Here is a 21707-nt window from a genome sequence, read left to right as displayed (position 1 = left end):
TCTAGCTAACTCATGCCGACGTCCTCATATAGTTTCCCATTAAGGAAAGTGATTTTAACATCCATCTATCAAATTTCATAATCATGAAATGCAACTATAGCAAGGATAATCATGATATACTTTATCTTAGCTACTGGTGAATAGGTCTCATCATATTCAATCCCTTGGGTTTGAGTAAAGCCCTTTGCAACCAGCCTAGCTTTATACGTGTGTACCTTTCCATCCATGTAGGTCTTCTTCTTGAAGATCCATGATGTGTATTTTTAATGTATAATTAATGCACTAGTTTTTTATTTATAATTCCTAGTTTATTGCATCTAAACCACACCTTACAGGCAGTGAACCCGATCGAGTATAATATAGCTTTGATAAGCAAGGGTGTCGAACACAAGGGGAAAGGTAGTGAATTAATTTAGAATGTTTGATTATAGGTTACACAAAGCACACAAAAGCAATAAAGAAAGGTTTTATGGAATTACATCTCAAACAATTGATCAAACAATAAATCTCGATAAACTGACCGAAGACAAATCTCTTTAGGTACTTTGGTTTAGACAAATTACATCTTAAAATCATAGATAATTGCTCACATATATTTATTTATTCATGTTCACCGATTTCTAAAATGATTAGGTTCATGTTCACTATTACTAATCCTTTAGCAAACAAGTCAATTCAAGAAGTGATCAGTTGATTAAACTAACATGTTTCCTAGTGTTCAGTTCGAATCAAGCAAGACTTATAATAATAGTTAATCAAATTGGTTGGTTCAATTAACTCATATGTGGTTGGTCATCACACATGCTCACACATTAATTTACTTATTTTCTAATTAACCCTGAGTTATGTTCACAACACTAGGCTTACAATCTTGATGGTCATCAAAATCATAAGATTCAAGTAATCAAGCAGATGTTCATACAACTCAATATACTTAGTCATCAACAGAAAATAATTATCATTAACACATAAGGATCTTTTAACAAGCTTAACAAGATTAAATAAACACAAATAAATCAATCCAAATAACAACTAATACACAAAATCAAGGGTTTATCTAATCATAAACACAAAGTAAAGGGTTTTAACACCCAAATCAGAAAGTAATTGCATATACAATCATGTTTGAACGTTAATCTTGGTCGGAACAACGAACCACATGATTACCCGCATGAATATGCTCTCCAATCCTTCATATCTTCTCTCCTGTCAGCTTAACGGCCTTCCAACCGCCTCCTAGACCCTCAAAACGACTTAACAGATGTTACTTGTCGACTAAGGTAGGGTAGAAGTCGGAATCTCTCCTTAGAACGAAGTGAATGTCGATTTATAATAATTTGACACCGCCTACGAACGCTGGGAGTAGGTCCAATGAACGCAAGGCGTTCATCCAAGTAGTCTCGTAATCAGCAAGCAAGAAACGCTGAGCGTTCGGCCTGGGAACGCAGGGAGTTCGGCCCAGTTCAACCCAAATCTTCGTATTTGCAGTCCAACTTCGTTTTCCCAGGCTTTTGCTTCATTTCCGCTCCAACAACAAATAATAGCTGTAAATTATAACTTAAAGCATTATAAGTACCTTTTAGCTCTAAATAATATAAAAACATTGCATAAAATAATAAGAAAACACTGAAATTATATATATATATATATATATATATATATATATATATATATATATAGGCGTTATCAATCCATTTGCACCCGACTGTCCTTCGACCAGGTACATGATCAACCAAGTTCCATACTTGGTTATCATACATAGACTAAATCTCACTGTCCATTGCATCCTTCCATTTAGCAGCCTCAAGGTGTGCCTTTGATTCCTTGTGGTTAGCAGGTTCATCCTAATTTACTAGTGTATGATCACGGACAAACGTGTCACCATATGCAGTAATATGGAAACCATAGAACTCAGGTGGCATGCTAACCCTACTGGAATGACGAAGGGGTAATGCGCTGTTAACTAGCTCAACTGGAACCTTTTCCTCATGTTGAGTGCTAGTGTTGTCTGAGGTTCCTTCATTGGATGATTCTTTAATTTCTTCAAGATCAATAGCACTCCCACTGTCCTCTTTGAATATGATCTCTCTCTCGCGAAAGACTCATCTTCGAGATACGAAGACCACGTTCTCACTTGGTTTGTAGAACAAGTATCCAAAGGACTTTTGTGGGTAGCCAATGAAATAACACTTCTTGGCTCTGGGTTTAAGTTTTTCATGTGTCTCTCGTCTTACGAGTGCTTCACAACCCTAGACCTTGATATGTACGAGCGAGGGAGCTTTCCCTGTCTACATCTCGTGAGGTGTTTTGGCAACCTTCTTTGTTAGAACAAGATTCATGATATGGGCGGCTGTCTCTAAGGCATACCCCCAGAAATGAATAGGAAGAGAAGCTCGGCTCATCATGGAACAAACCATATCTAGTAAGGTTCGATTACGCCTCTCAACCACACCATTGAGTTGTAGTGATCTGGGAGGTATCAATTGTGAAACGATTCCACATTTCTTGAGATAATCATGGAACTTGATACTAAGATACTCACCACCTCTGTCAGATATGAGCATCTTTATCTTCTTGCCTAATTGATTCTCAACCTCGTGCTTAAACTCTTTGAAATTTTCAAAGGTTTCTAATTTATGTTTGATTAAGTGGATATAACCATATCTGCTATAATCATTTGTAAATATCACATAGTATCGATTAACATCTCTTGTGGTGGATCTAAATGGGCCACACACATCCGTATAGATTAGGTCCAACAATCCTTCACCTCTTTCAAATGTTCCAGTGAAAGGTGATTTTGTCATCTTGCCCAAGAGACAAGCTTCACATTCTTCATCTGTCCTAAGATCAAATGATTCCAACACTCCATCCTTTTGGAGTTCGGCGATGTGTTTCTTGTTTATGTGCCCAAGACGACAATGCCACAAACATTCTTTGTCCACACCATTGGACAAATCAATATGAAACACAACATTACCTAGGTTATCAACACAAGTCACAATTTCATACACATCATTACAAGGTAAAGCTTCAAACATAAAAACACCATTATGATAAGCAGAAATAAAACCAACTTCATTATCAAATGAATATCTAAAACCTTGTGTGAATAGTGCATGAAATGAAATAATGTTTCGCGTCATATCTGACGAATAACAACAATTAATCAAATTAACCCTAACACCACTACAAAGCACAAGCCTTTATGTTCCAATCTTGGTAACATGTGAAGATCGCTTATTCCCCATGATTAGATTTAGCTTCCCATGCTCCACCTCCTCACTTTCGCTTAGCCCCTGCAAATCAGAACAAATGTGGAAATACATCATGTGTCAAGGACCCAAAAATGAGAAAGTTGTGTGTTATTAACTTGAATAGTGTAAATACCTAAAGAGGACACATCGATCTTGCCATCTTTCAAGTCTTGTAGGTACTTAGGGCAGCTTCTTCTCCAATGACCCTTTTTGCCACAATGGAAGCAAGTGGCCTCCTTTGGATCACTGACGAAAGGGTCAACAAAGTTGGGCTTCAACTTTGACCCACTACTAGAACCTCCAGCATGAGGCTTCTCTTTCCTGCCAGATTGAGAATGATCGTTTCTCTTTTTCCCATTGCCAGATCCAATGGCCAAGACAGGAGCATTTGTTGCAGTAGAGGCATGATTTTTCTTCAGCCCCAATTCAGTAGTTTGCAACAAATTATGGAGCTCAGTCAATGTCGTCTCCATGTTGTTCAAATGATAAGTCAGAACGAAATGATCATAACTAGGAGGTAATGAGTTAAGGACCATGTCAATCGCTAACTCATCACCAAACAACACATTGAGCCTATGGAGTTGCTCCGCATGCCTTTGCATCCTTTATACATGACGGCAAACAAACTCTCCTTCCTTGAGCTTACATGCCATGAAAGCTTTGACCACTTCGAAACGCTCTTGTCTCGCCTTCTTGTGGAACTTTCCAGTAAGGTTGAGAGCCATCTCGTATGGCCAATATTATTCATAGAACTTGGCCAGTTCAGGTACCATAGTGGCCATCATGATGCAAGCAACCTTTGTGGCATCATCAGAGTGTTTTTTGTATGAGGCAATTTCCGCAGGAGTAGCGGTGGAATGATCGATTTCGATAAGAGGCTTCTTAAGGACATATTCACTGCCCTCATATCGAAGATTCATCTTCAAGTTCCTCATCCAATCCATGTAGTTGGGAACAGTGAGCTTCTCTTTCGACAAAATCGAGAGTAGATAGAAGTTTGAGTTGGAGGAGCCGACTTGAGAGGTAGTGAGTTCACCCTTTCCAGACATCTAAAAAGAGACATAGTTTTAGTTAGTGATATAAATCCTTAATATTTTAACCCACAATAAATATTCAACGCTGGGATCCAAAATATAATTCACAATAAAGAAGAGGGATGTCGTAATCTAATTGCGAATTTATCAAGGTATGTAATACAAATTTACCAATTTCAATCCAGCATGAAACTCATGGATCGTTTGAGATTCATTGAATCGTATCAATGACATGTTTAATCTCAGATTATGCTCTTCATATTTGTGACCGGGATGCCGAGGATCAGAGATAAGATGTGAATAACCATGCAAACCCACTTGACAACCTTGATTTCATTTATCATCTCAAATTAATGTGCTGGTAAACCACACACGCTCCATTAACAATGATAATTTTCGATTTGTCCATCACTCAATTTTATATTCCCAAATTAGTGTGATGGTTAACAACGCATGCTCCATTAACGACATATAAAGAGTGACGTGCGTTTTCATGGACTAGCATACACGTCACATTTTTTGTCCTAAAGTAACTAGAGTTGGGATTTATTCAAAAGGTTCTAGTACTTTAATAACGTCATACTTTTAAGAGGTTATGTCCTATCAAATTTGTTTGGCTAACGACCCTCCACCATATAAGGGAACGGTGGATGAGAGTGGACACCCAATGGCGGTCATTTTATAGGCCGCTTCCTTATACCCCTTTATAGTATGGCTTCATGAATGAGGCGTGCTAGCGATTTGACTGACTTGTCTTATATATATAATATATTAAACTTTTAATCACACATACACACACGCACACACACACACACACACATATATATATATATATATATATATATATATATATATATATATATATATATAGTATAAGGTGTATTTTAAAACTTTTCAAAATACTAGTGTTTAAAATTAATCTTTCGAATTAAACAATTACTAATAATTAATTTTAAACTAAATAATGATTTAATCTTTGATCTTAATTAACCAATTAATTAAATAAATTTAAATCATATTATTTACCAATTAAACAATTAATTAAATAATTCAAATTTAATCATAATCCCTTATCCTTCCAGTTTTCGAAAAAGGGTAGAGTTTACCAGGTTTTAATTATTCAAATTTTATATCATATTAAAATAATAATTAAGGAAACTAGAAACCCTAGGGATATACATCAAATTTTCGAAAATAATGGGATGGTGGCTAGGGTTCCCAAAAACCATAGCCAAGTCGAAATTTAAGCCTTTAGGGTTTAATTTCCATAACCCTAATTTTGATCAATTCATTTTAGTGCACAATCAAATAGAAAACTAAGGCTATGATACCACTGAAGGAATTTCTAGGTTATAAAATTTTACATGTGGCGGAAAAACACTTAAACCCTTAAGTTCACATGCAACCTAGAAAGGATTTATGTTTTCTCTATTGATAACAACTAACTATTGATATCAAGAAACCCTAGGAGAGAGGTTATGAAATCGAAATTCATATTAGACTAAGGTTACATACCTTTTGATTATTGTTGCAAATAATCAATGTAGAATCCTTCTTCTAGATCTTGGAAAGCTAGCACCAAAGGAATGGATGCCTCTAATGGCTTGTACACAAAACCCTAGTAGCAAGAAGACTTGATGGGAGAGGAAACTTGAGCAAAATTTCAGCTCTTGTATGGGAGAGTGAAGTGGATGAAATATGGCTCCCAAAGGACCTTATTTATAGGTTGTACGATAACCCTAGAAACCATAATATTAAATTAAATAATAATATTTCAAATTCACGATAATTGTAACATTCGTAATTTTGTATGTTTCCCTTTTAGCCCTTAATGCAATTTTTTTTTATCTTTTGGTCCCTAGCTAATACGTGGGGCGTACTCTATGAGTACGCTTAGTGTACTAGCTCTTTTCTGGACGTGGGATTCACCCACGTACGTGGGGCATACATGGAGTACGCATGCCATACATGGTGCAGGGGCAAACCCTAATTTTAAGGGTTTGCAACCTATTTAAGCAACTTATACCACCTTTGGACATTCTATTGATCAGTCTCCATCACTCTCTACCCTAAAAACGAAAGCCTAAGTGCTTTTGGTGAGTTTTAAGCTTGAAAGTGAGATTTGGTGGTGTTTTTAGTGAAGAAGAAGAAGAAGAAAAAGAACACTTGGTGGTTGCTTGGGAGTAGCTTGGGCTTGTAGATCCAGAGTCATTTTCATCTTAGCAAGTCATTTGAGGTGAAAAGCTCCCATCTTGATGATTCTTTATGCTAGATCCAACTTAGGGGGTTATTTATGTATTTTTGGGTCTTTTAAGCTAAAGTTGAGCTTTTGATCTACTCTAGAAGCCATGGATGTTAGATCTTAGCTCCATTGAGGTCCCTTGTTCATGAAAATGCAAAATTTATGTATGATATTGGTCCATGCAAGTGATAAGATTCTTATGAAGCTTCTTTTTGAGTTTTGGGACTTATTAAGTCATGCATGGGTGTAAAGTTGCCAACTTTACGTATTAAGTCACCATTTAGGATAAGATTTGGAAGTTTGACTTATTGGCTTAATAGATTAAGTGCTTTTGAGTTGGGTTGGTAATTTGGGGAGTACGCTATGCGTACCTAGGTGGTACGCTGCACGTACTGGCACCGTTAGGAGTACGCTAAGCATACGAGCTGAGAGCATATTGACTTTCGGTTTCGGGTTTGGGCCATATTTTGGGCTTTTAGGGTTTGGGCCTTGTTGGGCCATTGGACTTCCAACTTTGGGCCACGGTTTTGGGCCAAGTAAGAAAAAGGGTAAAATGGTCTTTTACCATGGATATTGGTCAAGTAGCTTAGATTCTTGATTATGGGTTGAGATCCAATTATTAATTGGATATTATTTGATGATGTTAGCGCGGGGATTTTCCGAACCAGTAGACCGAGATTTATTTGAGAGATTCAGCAGCTAGAGGTGAGTTTCCTCACTGTTGTAACGTCCCAAAAATCCAAGGTAAAGTTTTCATTTTTAAAACAATAAATCATACAAACGAGTTGTTCCAAAACCAATCAAAGTGAATATATTATTTAAACATCACAGTAATATCATTAATTGCCAATGCGTAAAACTCTGAGGGATGTTGTGCAGTCACGTCGGGCCCTTCCCTTTCGAACCGAAAGTACCTATGGTCTTTCCTTGCAATGCTTAGTGAGTTCCAAAATACCATATACCAAAACAAACAAGTGTCATGGGCTACCCCTATGGTCTTTCCTTGCAATGCTGAGGGCCAAATCTCGGTCTTACATACAAGTGTCATGGGCTACCCCCATGGTCTTTCCTTGCAATGTCAAGGGCCAAATCCTGGTCTTACATACAAGTGCTAGGGGCCAGATCCTGGTCTTTCATACAATTGTCAGGGGCCAGATCCCGGTCTTTCATACAATTTCCAGGGGCCAGATCCTGGTCTTACATACAAGTGTCAGGGTCTAGATCCTTGTCTTTCATACAATTGGAAGGGGCTAGATCATGGTCTTGCATACAAGTGTCAGGGGCCAGATCCTACTCTTTCATACAATTGCCAGGGGTAAGATCCTGGTCTTTCATACAATTGCCACGGGTCAGATCCTGATCTTTCATGCAAGCATCACAGAGACAACTAGCATTCCATATAACAAGTAATAGGCCGACATTGGTGGCTTCGACCCATGGATATAGTGAGAAAACTCACCTCACAGTCTGAAAGCATAGCTGCACCGATTACTATTCTAAAAGCTATCTCTACCGGTCACCTATATAATTAACAAGAACCCAAATCTCAAACTATAAATCAAATTACCCAAAATGCCCTTAGGTCAAACTTGGTTAAAATCCCAGTCAAAGTCAAATATCAACCGAGTCGACGGGGTCAACTCAGTTGAGTACGCTGGGCGTACTCAACACGTACGCGGGGTGTACTACGCCTTGACCAGAAGTCGAGAGGCAGACCACGTATGTGCAGTGTACCCTTTGGTACACCCATCGTACACGGTTGCCATCCTCCCAATCCATTAAGAGCTTAATCCTTTAAGCTCTTTCGTCCAAAATCCAGATCTAACCCTCAAATGATATCCTTAACCATAAAGTTTCCAACTTTATGGTCTTGCATGGCTATTAATTCTTCAACATCCAAAAACCCTAACTTCTTAACCCATTAAGACATCCACGACCATACATGGAGGAAAATTAGGGACCGATGTCACATTTTAATGGTTTCTAATGACTCCATAATGGATAAAGTTACCAACTTTATCCATTAGAATGGTCCCAACAAATAAGATCTAGTCTTTAAGTCTCAAAAGGACTAAAAGTGCATCTTTTTTCAACTTAATCCATTAAGTCCAAGTCTCCAACCTTCAGATCTGAATCAATATGATGTTTAGATGTATAAAGTTTCCAACTTTACCCATAACAAGATCTCAAACTTTCAAGATCTAAATTTTATGCACTTAAAGTGACTAAAAGTTCATAACATCCAAAACTAGTTAGATCTATCAATTTCATCATCAATATTCAAACTTTATACCTCTAGAAGAAATATCAAGGTGAACAAGGTCTAGATCTACAAGCTCCAATGCAACCAACACTTCTTCAATGATTTCCTTATTCTCCAAGGTGCACCAAGAACACTCCAAAGCACTTAAAAACACCTTCTTTTTGCTCATAAGGATCAAACTAGGGTTAGGGTTTCAAGAGAGGGTGTTGGAAAGGTGGAGGCTGAGAATGGAATGGGTTTGGGGAAGTTAAGGAGCTTAAATATGGCTCAAACCACAAAAATAGGGTTTGGGCACTGATCACGTACGCCCAATGTACTCCTGGTACGCCCAGCGTACTAGGGATGCCCTAGTACGCACAACGTACGCGACTAACCCAAAAATCGTCCTAACTTCAAACGGCCATAACTTCTTCGTTTCAGCTCCGATTTCGATGATCTTTATATCCACGGAAAGATATTGAGGATATTTACAACCCTATATAATTACTTTTGACTTCAAACACATCGAACTAAAATCCGTAATTCATAAAAGAAGTCTGAAACACTACTTTTCCCATTTTTCCCTTTGACTCCAAAGCACAAACCGAACTCTTGGATCGCATAATCTACATTACACACATCCAAAAGGGTCTAAACCTCTATTTCCCAAAGCCCGAATCATCATGATACTTGATCTTAGGGTCACGGACCCGAATTATGAAATGACTCAAAACATGGTGTTACAACTGTGTTTAGCGGGTCGAAGGCACCAATGCCGACCCATGGTTTGTTATGTTTAGGATGCTAGTTTTCTGCGTAACTCTTGCATGTGTTATGTGTTTATATGTTTACCGGGCGGGGCTCGATGACTATCCTGTATGTTATTTATCTTTGTGATTATTGCATGTGTTATATGATTATATGTTTATATGTTTATATGTATGCCGGGCGGGGCCCGATGCCAGGCAGGGCCTGATGACTGACATATCTGTTCCGAGTGGGGCTCGATGTCGGGCGAGGCCCATTATATGTTTGATATGTATGATATGTGGTATTTTGGGGAACTCACTAAGCTTTGTGCTTATAGTTTTCAGTTTATGTTTCAGGTACTTCCGGTTCGAAGGGGAAGAGCCCGGGATGATTTCAGTGCACACACCACATCGTTCCGCATTTTTATATTACTCTGATGTACTTGGATGTTATTGATACACTTTGATTCACCATGGTTTCTATGATGTTGTTTGGATAATGGTTTTATTAATTTAAAAATTGAAATTTTTAGTCTTAATTTTTGGGACGTTATAATGATTATCTAGTATCATTATCCAATAGGATTATCCTAAAACCCTAAAAGATAAGCCAAAATTCGGCCCTATCTAGAAGGTTCTAAAAACCCTATTTTGTTTAACTATTGAGCAATTACAGCTCAGTTCCTGTACTTCCAATTAATTCTAATTAATCCCAAAATTAATTCCATTTAATTTCTGATTAATTCCAAATTAATTATTACTATTTCCAATTAATATATTAATCATATAATATTTCAATAAATCATTTATTTCAATTTCTAATTAATTTATTAATCATATAATAAATTAACAAATCAACATCTTCCTTCAAAAGTCATTCTATCCAAATACTAGTTTTGAGGGCAACCCAAAAATGACTTTGCTTATAATTCAATAATATGCCAATTTAATTATTGGATTAGACACCTTAATCCAACAGTCTGATGATCAACATGAAGTCCGTTTGACACTCACCATATTATAATGTTCAACCTTACATAAGCCACTTATACATTGTTATTAGGCAGATCTTGAAGATGTCATAGCCTCTAAATTTCCATTGCTTATTGCTCTTTGATTACAGAGAATATATTAACCCTTAATGCTGCTTGCGATGGTTATCTTGTAGCATTGCGGATTTTAATTTTTGGTTTGTATGTATTATTTTTTCTATGTTAACCTTTATATCAAACACATAGAGTAACGACGAAAGGGGGAGGCGGAGCACCAACAAATCAACAATCAATATCAACTAGGGAACGAAATACCCATGTGTTATTCATGTATGTAAACAAAACCGAATCAAGATCAACAATAAATTTAATCTTTATACTAAACACATAGAGTAATGACAAGAGGAGGAGACAGATCACCAACAAATCAACAATCGATATCAACTAGGGAACGTCATACCCATGTGTTATTGTATGTAAACAAAATCGAATCAAGATCATAATAAATGACCAACAATTCGAAGGATGCTAAGAATCACATTGCAAATATTAGACACTTAACTAAATATATAAGCTCCAAACCCCTATATAGACAAAGATAAGCCCCTTACGACTCTTTAATGATAATAATTTACGACGACACGTGTGCATGATTAAACGATACCTTAGAAATGACCAAAATAGTAATAACAATAAGGAAAAAAGGTATCTCACGAATCCTTATTGAGTTCTATTAAATGGTGACCAATAATCTATCTAAATAAAGTTCTCGAAGAGTAAATTGAGCTTACTAGTGTTTATCAGCATACTTTTTTTTTTTGGAAAGGGAACTTCCCTAACGAGGGTTTCCGGGCCAGCTTTCGCGCACCGACTAATCCCCCGCTGCAAACATGAGGCTTTGCCTCATGCCCTGGAGTCACTGCAGACGAACCTCCATGGCCACAAGGGCTGAGTGGTGCCAGGATTTGAACATGGGTCAATAGGTTATCCACCATATCTTCCACATGCCTTACCAAGTCACCACAACCCAAGTGGTTTGTTTATCAGCATACTTTATGTCAAATTAAGCTTTCTTGTGAGTCCGCATTTATATTTTTGAAACACATGTGGTGTATTGGTTAAAAGTCCCAAAAAATATGATTTGACGGTAATATACTACCTCATGATATTCTAGTGAATATATATATATATATATATATATATATATATATATATATATATATATATACCATTAAAATAACTATATAAGATACTCGTATACATTATCTAGCATATTAGGTCTTTAATAATCTTATCATAGCATAAATGGAAGAATAAGAACAATGCACAAAATAAACAAAGTTAAAATTATAACATACAACTTTTTCTTGCCTTCCAATTTCATACAAAACTTTTACATGGATATATAGTTTAATAGAAACATTTAATTGATAATTAATAGTTTTAAGCATCATATAACATTACAAAACTAAGAAAAAACTACGAACTAGGGATCAATAATCCTCAAATATTTTTCACTGATCGTGATTATGTAATTGGTAATTGGTAAATTTGAATGAAAATACTTCCACAAGTGAAACATGTCATATCTTGATTGTTATATATTTTTAGATAGAAACAACATAATTATTGATGTTTTGTTTTTCGTAATTAATATTTCCTTTTAAATAAATGATATGTCATTAGATTCAAAGAAGAAGAGAAAATCAAAAACCTCTACAAATGGTGAGAAGGGCCAGAAACACAAAGATATCATCACATTATTCATATGCCCTCTCACCCTCAAACCCCAAAATTTGCTGCTCGTAGTTGTCAGCAACAATTCACTCAAAATTATTCTCAATTGTTCCAACAATATCGATTCCGTGTTTGTTAAAATCCAACATAAACCCTAGAGGTAATCATTTCTGTCCCTCAAAATCACCAGTGGTTTTTCTCCAATGAGCATCTTGTTCATTGATCTTTGTCGCGTCTAATGGATTCATCTTCTTTCTGTTTACTTTTTATCTAGAAATCTCTAAAATCTGCTGGGATGGCACTCTCAGTCTCCGACTTACCTGCGATGTATTCACTGCTTTCCAATTCACTTAGCGGCGATGTAGCCTTGCGGAAGCCTGCTGAATCGACGCTTGCGCAGTCCGAGAACATGCCGGGGTTCTGTTCTTGTCTAATGGTATGGTAAACGAATGTGTTATTTTTTTTTTTAATTTCTAGGGTTTGAGATATCATTGATGGTTTACATTCTGTAAGTTTAATCAGCATTCTCGATTCTCGAAACTTTCTTATCAGAAATGTTATCAGGAAATGCGTGCATTACAGATTCTGTTGTCTAGAATAGCAGTTGTACTTGTACATATCAAAATCCAAATGCTAACTAGATTTAAGAACAATCATATGTTACAAAATAATTTATGCATTCCATACATGTCTACTGAATATATCTTAACAATATCCAAATGCTCAAACATATGCCATTTCATGATATAATTTATGGTGCAGGAAGTGATAACTGCAAAGGACTTGGCATCTCAGACTGATGTTCGTTTAATGGCATCATTGTATTTCAAAAACAGTATTAATCGGTACTGGAGAAACAAGCGTGACTCATCGTAAGTTTATCTAGCTGTAGCTAAATTGTTTTGTGATTGATATTGATGATATGAAATATATAGTAGGCATTGATAGTTTGATACTTTGATAGTAATACATGGCTTGCATATGTCACTTTCTTGATTTACCAACATGATTTTCTCTTTTCCATTATTTACCAACATTCTTGGTTTTCTCTGAGGATTACTTCTGCTGTAAATCTTAATGTAGAACAAATAATTTCAGGGGTATTACCAATGATGAGAAGTCACATTTGAGGCAAAAGTTGCTGTCTCACTTAAGAGAGGAGAACTATCAGGTGGGACCTACATTTGTCAATGACCAGTTTGCATCTTATTTTCAGCAACTTATCTAGTTGAATCACCTTTGACCACCTTTATGGATATTTTCAAGTTTCAACTAATCTTACAAACCCTTTATTTTATTCTGACTTCTAAAATCTCTTCTCTGCATTCTCATTTAATCTCCAAAATACAGATTTCTCTTACCTTGGCTGTTCTAATCTCCAAAATAGCTCGCATTGACTATCCTAAAGAATGGTATGCTTTCTATATAATCCACAGTCACTTTTCCAACTATATTAAATTGATTTAAAGCCATAAATATTTGACTTCATATTTACTTGCTTTCAGGCCTGAGCTCTTTTCTGTTTTAGCTCAACAACTTCAATCATCAGATGTTCTTACTTCACACAGAATCTTTATGATTCTTTTCCGAACATTAAAGGAGTTATCCACCAAACGTCTTGCATCAGATCAAAAGAACTTTGCTGAGGTAAATCAATAGTAGAGTTAACAACTTCATACAACCCTTTAATGTGTAATCTTACATTAATTTTGTTTTGGCAGATAACATCCCAGTTTTTTGAGTACAGCTGGCATCTTTGGCAAACTGATATGAAGACCATACTAAATGGCTTCTCTTCCCTTACTCAAATCACAAACTCAAATGCTTCTGAAAATCATCAAGATGAACTTTATTTAACATGTGAAAGATGGTTTCTGTGTTCAAAGATAATCCGTCAGTTGATAGTTTCAGGGTTTCCAAGCGATGAAAAATCTTTACAGGTACAAAGGGTATTATCGTCTTTTCACATGTTCCCTCTAGGAATTTATTTAACTTAACAATAACTTGTAGGAGGTTCGGCCAGTCAAGGAGGTCTGTCCTTTGCTGTTAAAAGCAATCCAATCTCTCCTTCCATACTGTGAGTATCAATCAATATCACTATTGACCAAAATGCCCTCCCACTAGTTTCATTTAGGAAACGAAGTTCCATAACTTTTGATCCTATAATCTAATTTTACAGATTCATCTTTTGGGGAACACCATTTGAAACTTTTTGAATTTATAAAAAGGGCTTGCACGAAAGTAATGAAGATTTTAATTGCAATTCAGACAAGGCATCCGTATTCTTTTGGTGACCAAAATGTCCTCCCACTAGTCATGGATTTCTGTTTAAATAAAATAACAGATCCTGAACCAGAGATAATGTCATTTGATCAGTTTCTTATTCAATGCATGTCAATGGCAAAAATTGTTCTTGAATGCAAAGAATACAAACCAATCATGACTGGACGTGTGGTAAATGAGAATGTAGTAACCCTTGAGCAAAGAAAGAAAAACATTTCTGGAGCTGTTGCAGGGGTACTTTCGTCTCTTTTGCCCAATGAAAGAGTTGTACTCTTGTGTAATGTATTGATACGAAGGTAGGTGAAAATTTGTCCTATTTACTGTTTTGTAGGATGGAATTGGAGAAGGAATGGAATGCTTCATTCCATTGGAATGAAAGAAAGCTGTTTGTTTTGCATGATGGAATGGAATGGCTCATTCCATTCCTTTTTCCTTCATCATTCCATTCTATCCAATCAAACATATCTTTATTGTCATTCGTTTACTTCTATCAATGAAAATACGTTGCTATTTCATGTTTTTCTTTATCAGGTATTTTGTATTAACATCAAATGATTTGGAGGAGTGGCATCAAAACCCTGAGTCTTTCCACCATGAGCAGGATGCAGTTCTTTGGTCTGAGAAACTAAGGCCATGTGCTGAAGCTTTATACATTGTTTTGTTTCACAATCATAGCCAAGTAGGTTTAAATTTAATTAATATTTACTTTTTTTTTTTTTTTTTTTCAATTTTTGATTTCTTTTTCTGCTTCCAGCTGTTAGGACCTGTTGTTGTTTCAATTCTTCAAGAGGCAATGAGTGGTTGTCCTCCTTCAGTAACAGATATGACTTCAGGGTTGCTTTTAAAAGATGCTGCTTATGGTGCAGCTGCATATATTTATTATGAGCTGTCGAATTATCTCAGCTTTAAGGATTGGTGTGACTTTTTTACCCTTCTAGACTTTATATATCTGTTATCTATATGATACTAAGACCTTGTTTCTTTTTTTCCCATTAAATGCTTTTTTTTTTTTGCAGGTTTGACAATGCTTTATCATTGGAACTCACAAATGATCATCCCAACATGCGGATTATACATAGGAAAGTTGCACTTATTCTTGGTCAATGGGTTTCTGAGGTAATGTTATTGTGTTTTTGATTTTTTTTTTAAATAATACAATTCCAATTTTGTTGATCTTGCCATCTTTTCTTATACCCTCTGTCTCAATTTAAATTATTCCTTACACAAAACTTAAAACTAATGAAAGCTTATATCCTTTTTACATGCAAATGAATGACTAAATTTTTATAGACATAACTAAGTACAAACTTGCTTTAGTAACATGACTTCTATAATCATTATAGCCTCCTTCCTACTAGAATCAGTTTATATTTTTTTGGGTGTCCACAAAAAATACAAAGTTCTGTTTTGTTTGGTAATTCTTTGTCATATTATTTATTTTATTATTTTCTTTTTGTAATTTATTTTTGCAGATTAAAGATGACACCAAACGACCAGTCTATTGTGCTCTCATCAGGTTGCTGCAGGACAGAGACTTGTGTGTCAGGGTATAAAATATAAGTTATAATTCAGTCTATAAAGTGTATTGCTATTTTTTTTATCATAAAAAGATTCCATTTTTTTTTTTTTTTTTTTAAAATATCCTTGAATCTTTTCCTTGATATTTCAGCTTGCAGCATCTCGTTCTTTATATTTCCATATTGAAGATGCCGCCTTTTCACAGCAAGAATTTTCTGATCTCCTCCCAGTTTGTTGGAAACTGTCTTTTAAATTGATCGAGGATGTTCAAGAATTTGATTCCAAGGTAAACATTGCTTATAGTTTTCTATATATTTTTTTATTATAGAGTAATTTACACGAATGGTCCCTATGGTTTGGGGTAATTTGCACGTTTGGTCCCTAACTTATTTTAACTTGGAAAGTCCCTATTGTTTTTTTTTGTTGTGCGTTTGGTCCCTGTCTTACCTAAAAAGACTATTTTGCCCTTGATTTTTTAATTTATTTAAATTAGGTGGGGTAGGTAAGGTGAGGTGGAAGTGGGGTTGGGGGTGTGTTTATTTAAATAAATTAAAAAATCAAGGGCAAAATAGTCTTTTTAGGTAAGACAGGGACCAAACGCACAACAAAAAAAAACAATAGGGACTTTCCAAGTTAAAATAAGTTAGGGACCAAACGTGCAAATTACCCCAAACCATAGGGACCATCCGTGTAATTTACTCTTTATTATATAAAAATTACATTTCTAACTTTTTGTTATTTCTCATTTCAGGTTCAAGTGTTGAACACAATCTCTGTGTTGATTGCCTATGTTGGTGACATCATCCCATATGCCCTTGAATTGGTTCAGTTTTTTCAGAAGGTATTTAATCCAAATACTACATTAAAAAAAAAAAATTGTTCAATCAATTTGTCTAATTGGAAAATGGAAAACACTTTTTTTTTTTTTTTTTTTTTTTCAAGTCTTGGGAGGAATCTTCTGGTGAAAGCCTTCTGCAGATTCAGCTTCTAAATGCTCTGAAGAATTTTGTAGTTGCACTTGGGTACAAGTCCCCTATGTGCTACAATGTTCTACTCCCTGTTTTAGTTAGTGGACTTGATCTTAATAGCCCAGATGAACTTCTTGAAGACAGCATGCAGGTATTTCACTTTTCTCTTTAATTAAAAAAAATAAAAATAGCAACCTATTTTCATTTTATTTCTGTTAACTAATTTGACACATTACATTACTGATTACTCATGCAAGCTATGGGAAGCTACAATTTCCAATGCCCCTTCAATGGTCCCACAGCTCTTAACATACTTCCCATCTCTGGTGGATATACTGGAAAGAAGTTTTGATCACTTAAAGGTAACACTTTAAATAAAAAGATAAAAGACGTAAATGCCCTTAGAAAAGCTTGTGATTAATTACAATATTGGAATGATTTTGATTTTAGGTTGCTGCATCTATCATCGAAGGCTACATAATTTTAGGTGGGACAGAGTTTCTGAGTTTGCATGCTTCAAGTGTTGCTAAGCTTTTCGATCTTGTTGTTGGAAATGTGAATGATAAAGGCTTACTTTCTATACTACCTGTCATTGATGTTTTAATTCAGGTATATATTTTAATTCAACAGTTTTCGTTATTATAAATATAAAAATTAAAAATTAAAAAAAAAGAACATTGGACATTGGATTGATGGTTAGAGGTGTTGGTATTGACAGTGTTCTCCTTCTGATGGGCCACAGCTGATCAGTAGTACCCTTCAGGTATTTGTTTTGTTTTGTGTAATATTATAATTTATAATTTATAAAAAAATAAAATTTGTTTGGATTATAGAAAATGATGGTGATATGCTTAACTGGAGATGATCGAGTGCCTACAAGTACAGCTGTAAAGGCATCTGCAGCTGCAATTTTGGCAAGAATATTGGTGACAAATACAAATTTTGTAGGGCAATTAGGATCAGAGCCTTCACTTTTGATGTTGCTTCAGAATGCTGGTTTCCCTGTTGGAGAGAATATTCTTTTATGTCTTGTTGATGTATGGCTTGACAAGGTTAGTTCTTAGTAGTATTTCAATTGCATATGCAAAATGACCATTTTGCCCTTATAGTTATTATTACAATTGAGGGCGAAAGCGAAATATCTTCCACTGAATCTGTTGTTTGTTTACATTATTACAGGTAGACAATGTAAATTATATTCAGAAAAAGACATTTGGATTCGCTCTTTCTATAATTCTAACCTTAAGGTTGCCTCAAGTACTTGATAAATTAGATCAAATACTAAGGTACTAATATTACATAACTCATAACTTGTGGATTATTATTATTATTTATTTATTTTTTTACTGAATACATTTTCATTTTCTGGCAGTGTATGTACAAGTGTCATATTGGGTGGAAGTGAAGACGCAACTGAAGATGAATCCAGGTTACAACTTACAACTTACAACTCTTGTTTATGCAAAAGACGCAAATGCCCTTCTCATCCTCAGTTTCAATTTGTTTGTTTTTGTACTAAAATTGCAGCAGTGATAGTATGAGCTCTAGCAGACCTCAATTCCCAAGTAAAGAATTCAGGAGGAGACAAGTAAATACATCTATATATTCTTTTCTTTTGATATATGTATATATGTATTTATGAATTTAATTTATTTATAAAAATGAAGCATGTTTTTTTTGTTTGTTTGTTTGTTGTTATGTTAGCAGATGAAAATTGCAGACCCTATAAATCAGTTGTCACTTGAGAATTCAGTGAGGGAGAATCTCCAAACATGTGCTAGTCTACATGGGGACGCCTTCAACACTGCCATGGCTAGAATGCATCCTGCTGCATTAGCCCAGCTGAAACAAGCTCTTAAAATGACATAAAGGGCATTTTCGTCTTTTCCTTCCTTTCTCTTGTGCGATATCCATTTTTTTTTTTCTTTTTTTCTTTTATTTTTTTTACCAAGTAGGGCGGCGTCCCTACAATACCATGATGGAGATATATACCCACACCTTTCTTCTCTACAAAAACAAAAAGAATAGGGTAAGGTGTTGTTTCTTAATATTTTTTAAAATACTATTTTATTAATTTATTCTATAAATTGATATTGGTGGGACCCATAACTAAGCTTTACTATATCGGATTCCAAAACTTTGTGATTTACAAACTATAAGTAGAATAGTGTAAGGTGTGATTTAGAAACAACACCTTACAACTATTTCCTTTTTTTTGTTGCATTGTATTTTGGAAAATCTATCTAACTTTGTATTTGAATGAATTTGCTATAAGTGGTTACATTTTAAAATTTAAAGTAAAGAGTTTGTTATTGTTTTTTAAAATTAAAAATTTTTATTGTTTGTTTTGACTTTTGACAGGTGGTGATGGGTGTTGTTTGGACAATAGAGATTCTTGTGGGGTTTGATTTTTGGGGGTGGATTTGTTTTTGAGTTAAAATTGAAGAGTGCTGCTCATGGGACACATGACATGACATGGCAATAGTGTAAATAGTGTGGTCTTTTATGTCTGTTTTTTTAAAAGGCATGAGGGTCTTTCACCATATTTACTTTTCGGGTTGGTGGGGTTATCGTTTCACTAAAAAATTTACTACTAATGAGTTGGTTGTGTAAGGATAGAGATCATGTTTGAGAATTGAGACATCATCATTGAATATTTGTAAAACTTTTTTTTGCTGTATTTTATATCTGAGAAATTTGGGATCAATGTGATTTTTTTTTTAGGGAAAATGTCATTATAACGCAATTAACTTTTGTCATTTGCTCCACTTGGTCATTATTTATTTATTTTTTAATTATTATTATTATTATTATTTTTTATTTTTTGTGTAATAGACCGTTTAAGTTGTTAGTTGCATGTCAATTAAGCCAATTTGGCCGATTTGAAATGATTACTAGGTACTCCACCCACCATAATAATGATGCCCTTATTTAGACAACTTCCCACTTATTGTTACCATCCTTGAGCAAAAGCAAATCTTGAAGCTTCTTGGCGATTTCAAGAACAATGTCTTTTGGCTTGTTAACTACACAATCAACTACCACTTGCTCGCATCTGTGTGTAGGTGATGGTGTGAGACTTTGTGATTGTGAGAGACCGGCTATGGAGTGGACCCTAACTTATTTTATCATGTTGGTGTGTTTGGACCTTAACTTATTTTAGTACATATATACATCTTATAGATGTTTGATCTTAATGATTACATTTTTTGATAACATGCATTTTCGATTTTCTTAGATCTTAGTGGTATACGTTTTCTGATTACATATCTTGTTGTTACTGATTACTGTTACGATTACGTATTCTGATTAATCTATCTTGTTGGTAAATATGGTGGAAATGTGGACTCTATGTTGTTGATCTGATTACTTGACTACAGAAAGAGACCGATGCCTATCTGATTACTTGACTAGCAGGCTAGATGAAGGAATATGAAAACATTGGATGAAAAGACGATGAGCAGGATGAAGTGTAACGATCCGAATTTTCTACTCATATATCTAAGGAATTATCAGAGTTTTTCTTACAAAATGCGGAGTTCTATTAACTCAAAACAATTTACATCCTAGGGTTAGTTTCAGGTTTACAATAAATCTCAACCAAAAATGAACAACAATGAAATAAAAGCTACTTCTAGTATAAGTCCTCGTGCTCCTATCTTTTCATGCACAATGACTGCTACTTGAACCTGCAAAACATGAAAAACATCTATTACATTATATTATATCTATTTTCATGTTAACCTACTCTTTCTTTCTTCACATACTCTATCTTTTTGTTCTCTTCTCATACTCTGCTATATTCTCATTCTTTCTCATCTTATCTATCTCTTCTACTCTTTTCTCATGCTTTCTCATCCCATATACTCTATTCTCTTATATTCCTTTCTCATCACTTCTTTTTACTCTTGCTATATCTCATCTCATGTCTTCTCATATTTTCTCGTACTCATCTCATACTCTATTTTTGCCTCTTCTCAGACTCATCTCTCTTTCTATCTTTACACTTTTCATGCTCTTCTCACATCTCGTACTCTTGGCATGATTTTCTCATACTTTACTTACTTTATACCTAACTACCCCTTTTTTCTCCACTTATTCCATTGATGCATCTTTGCTCTATCCTCTTTGCTCTTAGGCCTATTCATACACATAATCATGTTTCTTAAAACTTGCCTCACAAATCATCTAAACCATATAATGAGAAGACTCACTTGACTCACAAATCATCTAAACCATAGCTCAATGCTACACAACCGGTGCTAAAACACACCTAACAAAACATACAAGGTCCAACCTTAGCCTATACCCTAAATCCAACAATTTGACCAAAAGTCAACCATGCCAAAAAAGTCAACGGTCGAAGTCAAAGTCAACAACTAATAATACTAACAATTGAACCTCACATCATGACCAGCCCTTGGTCACGTCCTAAGAACACACTCATCCCGATTCCAAACTTGGTCACACACCAACTCAGCCAACTCGGTCACAGACAGCTCAACAGCAGGCATCACGACGTGAACCCTCCTTAGTCACGTCGTGAACGCATCAGGACAAGACAATCGCGGAAACCTCCATCTTCACGTCGTGACATCGTATATGTCACGTCGTGACCATAGTCCGAGGAAACAACTTAATGGTTTGAGTCCTTATTCCACTAAGTCTTCAACTCCCACTTTCCA

The 21707-nt window shown here is 35.3% G+C and overlaps 2 protein-coding genes across 6 annotated transcripts; one reads left to right on the top strand and one right to left on the bottom strand.

Annotated features, from left to right (window-relative positions):
• Positions 1-3328: 3328 nt before the first annotated feature.
• LOC145131142 (uncharacterized) lies at positions 3329-3859 on the bottom strand. Its single transcript, XM_079065872.1, has one exon. The coding sequence runs from the start codon at positions 3857-3859 to the stop codon at positions 3329-3331; it is 531 nt and encodes a 176-aa protein (XP_078921998.1).
• An 8363-nt stretch (positions 3860-12222) lies between these two features.
• LOC145132108 (ARM repeat superfamily protein) lies at positions 12223-19729 on the top strand. 5 transcript variants are annotated; one of them, XR_013717879.1, is made up of 25 exons: positions 12223-12413; positions 12528-12689; positions 13016-13125; positions 13352-13424; positions 13604-13665; positions 13759-13900; positions 13975-14193; positions 14264-14330; positions 14433-14832; positions 15068-15215; positions 15291-15451; positions 15553-15652; positions 16009-16083; positions 16206-16340; positions 16806-16895; positions 16997-17173; positions 17280-17384; positions 17473-17631; positions 17741-17785; positions 17856-18074; positions 18202-18308; positions 18395-18451; positions 18553-18610; positions 18730-19051; positions 19384-19729. XR_013717879.1 is itself a non-coding variant. In XM_079066760.1 (25 exons), the coding sequence occupies exons 2-24, from the start codon at positions 12549-12551 to the stop codon at positions 18889-18891; spliced, it is 3018 nt and encodes a 1005-aa protein (XP_078922886.1). In that variant the 5' UTR covers positions 12223-12413; positions 12528-12548; the 3' UTR covers positions 18892-18894; positions 19384-19729. The 5 variants fall into 5 exon arrangements, 1 of the variants encoding a protein (XP_078922886.1); XR_013717878.1 differs by having other exon boundaries at positions 18727-19051; XR_013717877.1 differs by having other exon boundaries at positions 18550-18610.
• Positions 19730-21707: the final 1978 nt, after the last annotated feature.

The sequence above is a fragment of the Lactuca virosa genome, chromosome 8 (genome assembly GCF_052849685.1).
Source record: "Lactuca virosa cultivar CGN04683 chromosome 8, Lactuca_virosa_CGN04683_v6, whole genome shotgun sequence".
In the NCBI taxonomy this organism is placed as follows: Eukaryota; Viridiplantae; Streptophyta; class Magnoliopsida; order Asterales; family Asteraceae; genus Lactuca; species Lactuca virosa.
Note: the sequence above shows the minus strand (reverse complement) of the source record. Positions and strands in the feature narration are given on the sequence as shown.

Excerpts from the sequence above, each read along its gene's own strand:
- LOC145131142 (XM_079065872.1), bottom strand. The coding sequence starts at position 3,859 with ATGCAAAGGCATGCGGAGCAACTCCATAGGCTCAATGTGTTGTTTGGT.
- LOC145132108 (XM_079066760.1), top strand. The coding sequence starts at position 12,549 with ATGGCACTCTCAGTCTCCGACTTACCTGCGATGTATTCACTGCTTTCC. Across the intron at positions 18,075-18,201 it reads TTGATGTATGGCTTGACAAG|GTAGACAATGTAAATTATAT; the intron begins GTTAGTTCTTAG and ends ACATTATTACAG. Across the intron at positions 18,309-18,394 it reads AAATTAGATCAAATACTAAG|TGTATGTACAAGTGTCATAT; the intron begins GTACTAATATTA and ends ATTTTCTGGCAG.